The sequence below is a fragment of the Diceros bicornis genome, chromosome 24 (assembly GCF_020826845.1).
Source record: "Diceros bicornis minor isolate mBicDic1 chromosome 24, mDicBic1.mat.cur, whole genome shotgun sequence".
Lineage (NCBI taxonomy): Eukaryota > Metazoa > Chordata > Mammalia > Perissodactyla > Rhinocerotidae > Diceros > Diceros bicornis.
The window spans coordinates 1,608,590-1,620,876 of NC_080763.1; the positions used below are offsets into that span (position 1 = coordinate 1,608,590).

The 12,287-nt window shown below is 50.1% G+C and overlaps 1 protein-coding gene and 1 pseudogene across 6 annotated transcripts in view; one reads left to right on the top strand and one right to left on the bottom strand.

Moving 5' to 3' along the window:
• The first annotated feature begins 1,833 nt into the window (after nucleotides 1-1,833).
• Nucleotides 1,834-4,780, top strand: LOC131421306 (methyl-CpG-binding domain protein 3-like 1; annotated as a pseudogene).
• A 2,048-nt stretch (nucleotides 4,781-6,828) lies between these two features.
• Nucleotides 6,829-12,287, bottom strand: part of LOC131420735 (ral guanine nucleotide dissociation stimulator-like) — a 132,665-nt gene continuing 127,206 nt past the window's right edge. Inside the window, exons 4-8 of one of the 6 annotated variants that reach the window (XM_058566899.1) lie at nucleotides 10,816-10,918; nucleotides 10,249-10,316; nucleotides 8,414-8,485; nucleotides 7,932-8,006; nucleotides 6,829-7,335 (exon numbers count right to left, since the gene is read on the bottom strand). In XM_058566899.1, the coding sequence (XP_058422882.1) occupies nucleotides 7,102-7,335; nucleotides 7,932-8,006; nucleotides 8,414-8,485; nucleotides 10,249-10,316; nucleotides 10,816-10,918 (552 nt within the window). In that variant the 3' untranslated portion in view covers nucleotides 6,829-7,101. Of the gene's footprint in view, nucleotides 7,336-7,931; nucleotides 8,007-8,413; nucleotides 8,486-8,667; nucleotides 8,707-9,760; nucleotides 10,125-10,248; nucleotides 10,576-10,815; nucleotides 10,919-12,287 lie in introns of those variants that run through there. The other 5 variants (XM_058566902.1, XM_058566901.1, XM_058566900.1 and 2 more) reach the window with 5 other exon arrangements.

Genomic DNA, 12,287 nt, shown 5'->3' on the forward strand with positions numbered 1-12,287 from the left:
TGGTTGCATGAAGTCTTCTATGAGGACCATCCATGCATATTGTTCTGGATAGCTCTCTGTTCCTAAGACTACTAGTTACTTTAAGGGCTTGTCAGGAACTGTGAATGGTCTGATATTTTACCTTACCTGCAAACGAATAAGTTAGCTACCATGGTCTTACAGATGCTGGCAAAAGACACGAGACCCATGGGTCAGAGACACAAGACTTAATGACACAGCAATGGCAGTGGCCAGAGTATCAACATTTGCACTGGTTCACTAAATCCCACTTCCTACAGGATGATACACAGTGGGCCAGGAAACATGCAGAGGGTTGCAAGAACTCAGAGCTTAAGGAACTCAAATCTTCAATAACAGGCAGGAAGTCTGCTGACCTTTGGCCTGGGGAGGGGTGTTATTTTTATTATACTGGGGAGTAAGCAAGCCTGCCCTTTGCTCCAGAGGAGGCCACTATTTCTATCTTCCAAGGTTGTCAGCTCTACACACATTCTTGAAAAGATAACCTGGTTTTACTGGCTTTCAAAGATAAGCTTGAATGAGACTTCATCATCATTCTGTTCTTCTGTTACCTTTATTGAGATTGTGCAAATATGCTCTTTTCTCTGTAAAGTTCACTAACTTTATTCATACATAAGGGATGCTTTTGGTTTTATTTATTAAGTTAAAATTTTCTTATTAGATCAAATGAGGAAACTATTATGGGTTGGATCTGAAGGTATGCTTTTCCAGGAAAAATGTGAAAGATCGGTTCTCACAGAACTTTGCCACAAGGAGTTGATATCAACTTAAATGATTTTAATTTGAATACTGTTTTGTACAACTTTCTTCCATCTTACTTCATCCTCTCTGCTTCCTGTAACTCCCCTATGGGAATGGGGCAGTTTCAGGGATTCACTGAACTCATTTACAATATTAAAATGGTTTTTTCTGTTGTGTGTGTGTGTGTTTTTTTTTTTATTGAGGTAAAGTTAACATACAACATTAAATTAGTTTCAGCGGTATAACATAATGATTCAATGTTTGTATAAATGTTGAAATGATCACCACAATAAGTCCAGTTAACATCTATCCCCATACATAGTTACAAATTTTTTTCTCTTGTGATGAGGACACGGCCTATTTCAAGGTGCAGAAGAATCAACGATGGTGTCATACTTTTCCATATACAGCTTGATGAATTTGGACATAAGTATACACCCTTGAGACTGTCACCATCATCAAGGTCACAAACATATCCATCACCTCCCAAAGTTTTCTCTCACCTCCTTTATTACTATTATTGTGTGGTAAGAACTCTTAATATCTACACTATTAGCAAATGTGATGTATGCAACACAGTCTTGTTAGCTGTAAGCACTATGCCATATCCTAGATCTCCAGAACTTATTTATCTTGATTACTGAAACTCTGTATCCTTTGACCATCAGCTCCCCATTTCTCCATCCCCTCAACCCCTGGCAACCACCATTCTAACCTCTGCTTGTATGAGTGTGACTATTTAAGATTCCACATATAAGTGAGTATTTGCCTTTCTCTGTCTGCCTTATTTCGCTTAGCATAATGTCTTCTAGGTCCATCAATGTTGTCAAAAGTGGTAGGATCTCCTTCTTTTTTCAAGGTTGACTAATATTCCATTTCTTTATCCATTCATCCATCAGTGACACTTAGATTACTTCCATATCTTAGCTATTGTGAATTAGCTACAATGAACATTAGAGTGCAGGTATTTCTTTGAGACCTTGAGTTCAATCCTGTGGGCATATACCAGAAGTGGGATTGCTGGATCATATGTTAGTTTTCATTTTTGGAGGAACCTCCATACTGTTTTCCATAATGGCTGTACTGGTTTACATTCTCACAAGGGTTCCTTTTCTCCACATCCTCACCAACATTTGCCATCTTTAGTTTTTTTGATAGTGGCCATCTTAACAGGTGTGAAGTGATAGCTCATTGTGGTTTTGATTTGCATTCCCTGATAATTAGTGATGCTGAACACCTTTTCATACACCTGTTGGCCACTTGTATGTCTTCATTAGAAAAAGTCTACTCGGGTCCCTTGCCCGTTTTTTAAATTGATTTGTCTTCTTGTTATTGAGCCAACACAAAAAAAGAGAACAAAATTTCCAGGCATTATGGATGTTTCCCAGTTGATGCAGATGGTTTTATATTTACAGTGGTACCAAAAGATCATGTTTCATGCTTTTTATTCAGCTTGTTATAACACCAGCAGTAGCTGCGGCATGGCAGATAATTGGGATCTTCTGGGTTTGGAGGTTTACAACATAAATGAGTGGTAATGAATTTTTTATTATTCCAAGGAAATTATTGAGATCATAGTCCATGGAATCCAAGATTGATAGGTGTAGGAGGAAATTAAGGTGAGGATCGGTGATCTAGCATTACTTCTGATCATGAGGCACAGGTATCTACTGTATGAGTGTTTGAATAAAAATATTAGAGATCAGGAATTTGTGGTGGGTGAATATGTTTTCTGAATTATTTACTTTTGAACGTAACCATTTGGATTATGTGAACATCTGGGATACGGGAGTAAGTCGCTAACAGGGGGTGGTTGATAATGTCACTATTGATTTAACTTCTATGAACACCAAGTGGTCAATGGATTAAGCAAATGAGTAGTCAGAAAACACAGAAATGGTAGGATTTGGGAACTAGTAAAGGACTGGGGACCGATTGTCCTGAGAGGGAGTGCCAGGACTTATGAGGTTGAGAGTGACAAGGACAAGAAGAGAATAGAAACACACTCAAACAAGGAGGGGGTTTTAACAGGATGGAGGGGGAGAAATGATCTGGAGTAGCCTTGAGTTTTGACCTTGAGCTTTCTGTTCTTGATGCAAATCTGCCTGATGACATCCCAGGACACAGGTCAGATCTATCCCCAGGGGATCGAGGGAGGGTGGAAGTACAAAACAGCCAGGATAATTGTCCTAAAAAGGCAGGCTTCCTTTATCATTTGACCCAATTTCATGATTTATTTTTGTAGGGTAAGAGGAAAAGAAAGATGATAGCCAAGTCTTCACAGAGGAAGCAGCATAACAGTGGGAACCAGTCCAAACCAAAGCCTGGTTTAAACATCTCCATCCCTTTGAGGATGTCTAGTGACATATTCAAGAGGCCAGTTACTAGAATTCCATCCCATCCTGGCAATGAAGGGTCTCTGGGAGGACACCTTGGATGAGCCCCACCAGGTCTGCTGGCCCAAGAGACCACAAGGACTCAAGGCCTGCAGAAGTGCAGGACAACTAGTAAATCCTTTCAGTCTTGCCAAAGCGTTGGAAACACTTGCACCTAGTCATACAGGTGAATCCCTGCCAGGTGTGCTCGCAGGTGGTCTACACTCTAGGTTCCATGCCCACTCCTGCCGGTCTTCAGATTTGGCAGAGATGATTCCAGGAGCTGATCTGGGCATTCCACAGTTCCACTGCCAACAATTTCTGGCGACTGAGGAAGGTATCAGGAAGGAGGAAAGGGCAGTGAAGAGAACAGGAGAGAGACTGGTGATAGCACTGATGGCGGACAGACTTGCTAGCGAGGGAGAGAAAGTGAGGGGCCAAGAAGGCCGTCTTGACAGCAGACAAAATGGAGCAGGCACCTCAGTGAGGTCTCTTGGCAGCGTCCCTAATGTTTCCTTGCTTTGAGCTCCTGAAACTTTGAAATATACCAATATGTTTCTTTTATTAAACTCTGCTGCGTGACAGAAAATATACACAGTGATTTCTTTCTGAGGTGAGAGGTTGAGTTTCAAGTGAGGAGAGAAAGATCTTCCTTTTTCATGCTGTTCTCTCATTTTCCTTTACTATGTATGTTATTTATTTGTACTTTCAAGTCAGCAGCGAGTTATCAACGTCACGGGATGATTCAGTTTTGCCCCATACAGTCACAGTAAAACCTACTTAAAGTGGATTATTCTTTTTGTGTAATATTCCAATAGATTCCAAAATATTATTTCAAAAGCACTTCGATGTCTATGTTCTCAAATTAGATATTTACTTTTGGTCTCCATTTTTGTGTTCCTTCTTGCATGCTACTTCAGAGTTGCATCTAAGGAAATACCAGATGTCCCTCAGTTTTTTAGATCCATATGTGTTGGAAATTTGATTCATGAAGATGGACATGGCAGCTGGGGGATCATGCTATTATCAAAAGAGACCATTTCGACATCAGTAATCTGACAAGAACTCACTGCTTGTTGAGATTTAATTGACTAGTTGAGGGATCAAGCTTTCGCTATTGGCACTTCTCTTTCTCTTTGGAGGCGAAGTATTGCCTTCCCAGTCTTTCCATTACCAAACCACTTTCCTGGGTGGCTGTGCCATGTCAGGAAGGGCCTGGGATGCCGGGAACCAGGAGTCATCCTCAGTTTCTAGCTGTCCTAAGAAGGCTTCCCTGGCAGAGTCCAGCCTGTGTGTCTGGGTGACACTTGCAGCCATCAGACAGGAGGCGATAACTCACAAGTGCCAAGTGATTCATCTGGCCCTTGTCTTACATGGTGTTTCCAAGGGATGAGGTTCAAAATGCCACTTGGTAACCCTTTGAAAGCCCTTGTCGTGGGGTGGGTTCTCAGTGTGAGCTCAGAGCAGTATCTATTCACCACCAGATGGGAAGCATTTCAGTATTTTAATTGGTAAGGCTGTGTTCATACATGACCATGGATCATCAGTTCTGTGGCATTTCCTGCTGGACCACCCCACACCCTTGTCATGCCTCATCTTTCAAAGCTCCAAACAGGTTCACACCCCATCGGGTGGTTGTAATGTAACCACAGCACAAGACTGGGGAAAAAAACACAACCACCCAGGAGTGACACACTTTAATGGCTCGGGCCCAATTGCCCCATTTGGACAAGTTGGCAACATCAACACTGAGTGTGTAAACTGGAGGACTGTCCAAGACCGTGGACCTCAGAATGACACGGCCTCAAATATCACCTTGGACAGCAAGGGACAGTGTGGGGTCACTCACTGGTCAGGATTATGGTCCCTTATCCTGGCATAGTAGAGCTCACCCGGGATCCATCAGGCCAAGCCAGGGAGGAGCCTTCTAGGGAATTTCTGCCCTAAAGTGAATGGCATACGGAAGGCAGGTGTGCTGGAAATCCTGGTTCACAGAAAGCGGTCGTGTTTATGGAATGAGGCCCAGTGGTAGCCTTAAAGCTGCATCACAAATCTTTCCCATTGGATACAAAACAAGCAGGAAACAGAATTCAGAGTCCTGGACAAGGATCCCAGCAGGATTCAATTCTAGGTCAGTAGTGAACACGGAGGCACTAGAGGGGTCTCAGGAGGGAAAGTCCTGTCTGCCTTTAGTCCATTTGCAAATCACCTTTTCGGGCCTTGTCCTCTCCAAGTGCATGTTTTGATCTTTTTACATTGTTTTCCCAGCTTAGAGCTGATGCAATTCCAGAGATTGAACTAGAAAACTACAAGTTCCTAAAATTTGGTCAAAAGAAACCTCAACAAGAGAAGCAGAAAACATTCCCTCTTCCTCCAGAATGTAGAAAGGCACCCCCTGCCTATGGCACGACCTGGTCCTGGGTAGTGCTGTTTTCAAGACACCCACATTTCAGTGGTTGTTGCTTTGCCTTTGAAAGTACCATCAACCTTTAAATCCCAAGAGAACGGGCGGGGGGCCGTGTCTGCCCCTGGAGCAGCTGAATGATACTGAAATGAACTTGTCCTGGGAGTTAGGGGGAATTGGGAGTGATGTCACTAGCCAAAAAAGGGGCTGGCCCTTCTCCCTTCTCCCACATAAAATAAGCTGATGACCCAGAAGAGTTCTTGATTCAAGGAGAAATGTGAGATTCTGTGTCTCACTCACATGCCTACAGAAAGCGACAGAACCACACCACAACTCCCAAGCTATAAAGGGAACAGGACTTTAATATAATATTCAAATATGTCATTTATTATTTACAACAAATAACCACTGGCCCTCCCCAATGGGTGAGTAGGTGCTGAGGTAGAGATGTCAGGGAGCTGGGATGGGGTCGTCCCTTCTCTCTTGGGCTTCAGGGGACCCCAGGAATCAGCTTACAATGCTCCCCTTCCCATCAAGTGGGAGGAGCTGGCCTGGTGCATCGCAAGCATCCCAACTGTGTCCCTGCTGCTGAGGATGGGGCTGTGATCAGCCACTGGTACGGGGTTCGGCGTTGGGGCCTGGGGGCTGAGTAGAAGAGTCGGGTTATCTTCTGCGGCCTCCCTCTGAATCATGGCCCCCCACCCTGTCCCCACTGCACTGGGTGCTTCAGACCCTGTGCTCAGTGCTGTCAGCCACCAGTACCCCATTCGTCCCTGCCACGTGAGCGATCATTTAGTATCACCTATTTCACAGAGGGGGAAACGGAGTCTCAGGAAGCTGAAGAGAGTCACCCCAGTCGCAGGACTGGTCAATAGTGGAGCTGGGATCCCAGTGCCAGCTATCCAACTCCCCAAGGCCACGCTTAGCCCGAAGCCTTACTGAACCCCCAGGAGTCAGTCACCCCGGCCCAGACACTCACTCACCCCAGACCTTGATGATGGCCGGTTCTTCTTGGCCTTGCGTATTTTGCAGGCCAACTAGGTCTAGGGTTCTGGCTGGCAGGACAGGTTGTAGCTACAGGACAGAGAGGCATCTGTGAGCCTACCAGGAACCACACCTCAGGTGTCGCCCCACTGCCTGCCCAGCAGCTGGAGTCTGGGTGTCCCAGATGTCGCCATGTAATAAGGCCGGGGGATGAGTGGGGGACCATGGAGACAGGCTCTCTGGACTGGCCAACAGGGAGAGTCCACCCCTGCCCTCACCCAACTCCTGCCCAGCCTCACTTCTCATTCTCGTTGAGCAACTCCATGTCTTGGAACCAGGCCGCAAATCGCTCCCTCGGGTTCTAGGTTGTAATTCTTGGCAGCCTCCTGGAGCAGCAGGATCTTCCTCATGACTCGGTATTCCTGGGACCAGAGGGAAGGAGAGGATGCACACAGGGCCTGGGTGGGGGATGCTGCAGGGGCCTTGTTGGAGGTGAGGAGTGGGGCAGGGGACCAGTCCTGGAAACCATCCTTCCCTCCAGTTCCATCCAGGATCTACCAGTTCTCAGAATGGGAATAATCAGCCCCTCCTCCAGGAAGATATCCTTGATGCCATCCTCCCCTCAACCCACCCGCCAATTGGATGGGTCTCCCACTGCTCTGTTATCAAACTCTTCCACACAATGTAAGATACAGGAGGTGAAGCCAGGCACTGTTCTGCCCAGAAGGTCTCTGATTTCCACCTCCTTCTCCTCCCCTGCAGGGAGTGCCACAGCTGCTCCTCAGTCCTCTTCTCAAGGTTGATCTCATTCCCCTGGAAGGTAGACAGCCAGAGTCCATCAGACAAAGCCCCCTAGCCTGACTACCCTCTATGCCCACCCCTTCTCGTGTTGCACTATTGCCAGGTCCCCAGAGGGGGCCAGGCATGCAGAGAAAACAGGACTTGTACCTAGGCCGGGCTCTGGGCTCCAGATTAGGAGGACATGGGAGTGAGACTGAGGTACCTGGCAGCACAACTCTGATGACAGACTTGGAGGCTGAGGCCTCAGGCAGAGGGGACTGCTCAGCAACTTATGTGCTGCCTGAGTTGGGGGCGCCCGACTTCTCTGTCCCTCCATGGGCAGCATAGGAGTTAGAGGCTGAGTCCAGCTCAGATAAAACCTCACGCAGCTGTGCCATCAGGCAGCTCTGAGCTTCCCCAGCCTGGGGAACTGGAACGGGTGTCTCTGGCAGAGCCTCTTTACACTCATCCCTAAGATGGGCCTGATGCCCCAGCTCCCAGGAGCAGCTGCGAGGCTCTCATGAGAGTAGATGTGCCAAGTGCTGAGAACTCAGAGCTCAGTTTGGGGGCTCCCACATCCCAAGGCTCAGAATCCTGGTCCTTCCTGCCTAGTCCTCAGGTTCACCCACCTCGAGATAGTCACCCATCGCCAGGTGCAGCATCAGCAGGTCACTGAGCAGATTGCCAAGATAGGGGAAGACACCCTGTGACATCGGGGTGCAGGTGGGATGAGCCCTTGCTCTCAAGTAGACCCCATGTAGACCCTCTCCTGAAAAGTCCCCACCCTCAGCCTCCTGGCCCACCACAGGGTTCCCATGAGGAGCAGCCTAGGACCCTCAGCAGCCTCCCGTCAATTCCTACTCCCTTCACACCCCAAGAACACCACAGTCCTCCTCCTCACCTCCCAGGGCCGGCTTCTGGCAAATCACAGGGTGTGCCTTCCCTGGCCCTCCCCAAAACAACCCATCCTGCACCAGCTCTTCCAGGCCCTCCTCTTGGTCACTTCTACTAGGGGATTTGGGCACTGTGGCACCAAGAGAAAGGACCCTCCTCTCTTGATTTGAGGCCTCCAGCTGGGAGCGCAGAGCCCCTCCCCCACAGGCACACTCACCTGCTGCTGCTGCTGCTTCTCCTGCACTCTCTGGGGGTTGCTCTCTGGGGGGGCAAACGTGAAGGGCCCCTCCTGTCAGGGTCGAGGACAGTGTCAGCGAGGCGATACTCCCCTCACCCCATTTCTCTCCAGCACCACTGGCCTCCGACACTGGACATCTGACTTGAGTCAACTGGTACCAATGTCATTCCATCCTCCAAGGTCTTGTGATTCCAGAACAAGCCCAGCTCCAACTTTCATTCTGGGTGTGAGCTTGGGCTCGTGGCCTGGCCTCCTTGAGCCTGTTTCCTCATCTGGAAAGTGTGAGAACTCCAGCTACCACACAGGTTCTCATGAGGACTCAGTGTCACAAGACTGTCATCCTTGTTCTGGCCCTCACCCCTCCAGGTGGAGCAGGCAGAAAGCTCCCACATTTCTTTCCTCCCTCTTATCTCAACACCACCCTGTGAGGCCTGCACCACACAATCACCATCCCTCCATTTCCCTCAATAGGAGACAAAGGCCCAAACATGGGCAGAGAGTTGCTCAGGGGCCCACAGAGGAGAGGCCGCTTGCCCCTCTCAGCCAGAGGCCCTGTTCCAACATCCTCGCCTAACCCCCAGCCCCACCACTGAAAACAGTCCTGTCCCCTGGCCTCTCAAAGCTTGGTCCTGGGCCGAGTCATGGATGGAGAGGATGTGGTGTCTTGGGAGTCTGGTAGAGTGGCTCCTGCCTGCCCCAGTCCCGTGGAGTGTCTGGCACCCAGGCTGGGCCAGAGGCCAAGCCAAAGCCTTCTCCTCCCCAAGGAACGCCTCAGGACATTCCCTTGCACTGAATCCTTTTTTTTTTTTTTTGTGAGGAGATCAGCCTTGTGCTAACATCTGCCAATCCTCCTCTTTTTTTGCTGAGGAAGACTGGCCCTGGGCTAAAATCCATGCCCATCTTCCTCCACTTTATATGGGACGCTGCCACATCATAGGTCGACAAACGGTGCGTCGGTGCGCGCATGGGACCCGAACCGGTGAACCCTCAGCCGCTGCAGCGGAGTGCGCGCAATTAACCACTTGCGCCACTGGGCAGGCCCCTGAACTCTTTCTTTATCCACTCAGGAACTGGACCCCCAAGGTGCCACCTCTGATCAACAGGGAAGGGGATGACAGGACATTTTGATTCCCTGTTTACATGAGACTCCTAACTTCCTTTCAGCAGGATCCACTAAGAATCCATCAGTTGCCTAGACGCTTCTCATAAGCCACCGGGGGCATATGTCATTGCCAACCAGGCACTCAGGTTAGACTCCTGTGGTTCACTCAAGTGACTGCTCTAGGGGTCCAGGGGGGAGTCCCAGAATGCACACACATCTGCCACCTAAGGATGAGCAGCCTGTTTGTCCACCTGGGCCATGGGAATCCTCTGCCATGCGCATCCCTGGGGCAGGCAGGCTGCAGCCCCTTGGAGATGTGGTGAAGATAGAAGGAGCAGCGGGGTCCTGGCTTCCTGAGGATAGTTTTAGGCTGAGGGCTAAACCCACACCAATCACCCAACAGCATGGAAGAAGCTACATCCTGCAGGATGGACATACATGGAAGCCAGAGACCTGTTGATGGCGCCAGCTCGGCAACTCCTCCTGGAACAGCCCAGCCAACACCATTGTGTCTCATGACCAGGGCCTCCTGCCCACAAACGGCACCCCACCTGCTCATGGGCAGAACAGATCCCTCTGCTTGTTAACCTGGATGAAATAAACGGGAATGTTTCAGAGAAAGTTCAAGTGAGAAACTATCAAAACCACAGCCTGCCTATTGCCCCTCCTCCGCACCCCTCCTCTCTTTCCAGACCCCCAGCCTCCACTCTACCTTGATCATCAGTTCTCTGCTCAAGGACTTGTCTTGACTATTGAGTTCCTGAAGATTTTCAGGGCTCTCTCTCAGGGGAGGGGAAAGAACGAGGGATAAATTTAGGAATAATGTGAGGGGTCTAAATGCAAATCCCTTTTCTTTGCAAACCCGAGATTCAAATGGCCTGGAGAAGTGTTCTCACTGGGCTCCTCTGAGCGCTAAGGTCTCATGGTACTGGGAGGGGGCTCTCCTGTTGGTCACTGGGGTCTCCACTCCCCAGATCTACTGAGCAGCTCTGTTTTGACTGCTTTGAGTTTCAAATGGGCATAGAGTTTTGTTGCTATAAACACCTGATAATGCCCAATTTGGCTCAACTTAGTACCTGACACTTAGGGAAACCGAGTCCTGAAGCAGAACTGGTGCACTAAGGACCCCGGGAGGTTTAGAGACCCCCTGCCGAGGCCCAGGCCCGGTCCCCAGCATTTGCTACCTCCCAGGAGTTCCCAGCTGACTGAGGGGCCAATGGCAGACATACAGGAGATCCCCCATCCACCCTGGTCCTCCTATGGAGAGAGGCCTACCCACCGGGAAACTTCCCCCGTGTGTTCTTCAGGTGGCTTGTGGAGGTTTTCTGCAGAGCAGAGATGACAGTGCAGGGCGAGGAGAAGTTCTTCAGGTTCTCGCACTCCTGGGGAAGGGAAGAGAATGAGCTGTGAGGTGGGGCACTGTAGCCCCACTTGCTCTAGCTTCAGTCCCCTTCTATTTAAATCTCCCCTCCTGGATGAGACAGATGCTCAGGGAGTCCCAGAAGGGCACATTTAGGACCCAAAGAGTAACACTCACAGGGAACAGGATTTTAGCTCAACCCAGGGAAGGAGCCAGGTAGGAAGTGAGCATCCTCTCACTGGGACCTGGAGTCAAAGTCAGCGGGCCCCTAGCAGGAAGGGCCTAGGGACTGTGCAAGGGCTTAGACCACACACTGCAATCCTGGGAGCTGATAAAGGTGGAGAGGCAGTTCCCAAGGCTTCAGAGAGGGACTCCACTGGGCCTCCCACAGCACACCTGGGCCACCTGGATCCAGCACTCCACCACCCTCACCCTGTCCTGGGCTGTCATGCTCGGGTCCCTGAGGCAGGGGGTGATGACGAAGCTGGCCACCCTTCTGACGTGGTCGATGGTGGCCTGGACGGTAGGTGTCTGGTGTTCATTTCGGGCTTGCTCCTCTTGCCCCAGGTGGAGCCCAGGCACGGAGAGGGCACCACCTTCCGGAAGAGGTCCTGGAGAACAGGGGGAGTGTCACCCAGCCCTGCCACACCCCAGGTCTGTGTCCACAGCCCCCAAAGTCCCACACAGGAGTCACAGTTTAGAGCTGGAGCTCAGAAAGCTCAGGATGTGGCCTGAGCCTTGTGACAGTCCCTGGCTTTTCTTCTCTGTCCCCCGAGGACACCCAGCACAGGATGACCCAGGACCCAATACTGGCAGGGAAGGGAGAGGGGCTTTTGACCCAGCCCGTCCTGGCTAACTCCAAGCTCCAGACGGTGGCTCAACTCGGCTCATCCCAAGGGGGCATCTTCCAATACCCTGATCCCCTCTCTGGTCCCACTCCACATTCTGATGCACATCCCCCTGTGGCAGCTACAACCACAGGCCTTGTCTGTCTCCCTTGTAGTGAAACACACATCAGATGTCTAATAAGTCCTGAGGCTGTTGAGCCTCCTGAGCAGCCGGTTGGGCCACCAGGGACCGGGCTGTACACAGTGAGCCTCTCCCTGCACAGATGAGCCAGGGCCCACCCAGCTTTCCATCTCTTCTACCTCATGGAGTTGGCACAGTCACTCTGTGCAGCAGGTCCTCTTAATGTCCACCTCCACGGTCTGCAGGTGGACAGCAAAGGCTTGGGTGTTCAGAAAGTTGCCCAGGTCTTATGGTTGGTAAAGGGTGGAGCCTGGATTTGGGCCCAGATCATAGCAGTCTGGATCAGGTCTGGGGCAACGATGGCAGAGGGAAGGCCTGCCCCATCCCGCCCTGAAAGCCCAGCTGCTCACCGGATCCATCAC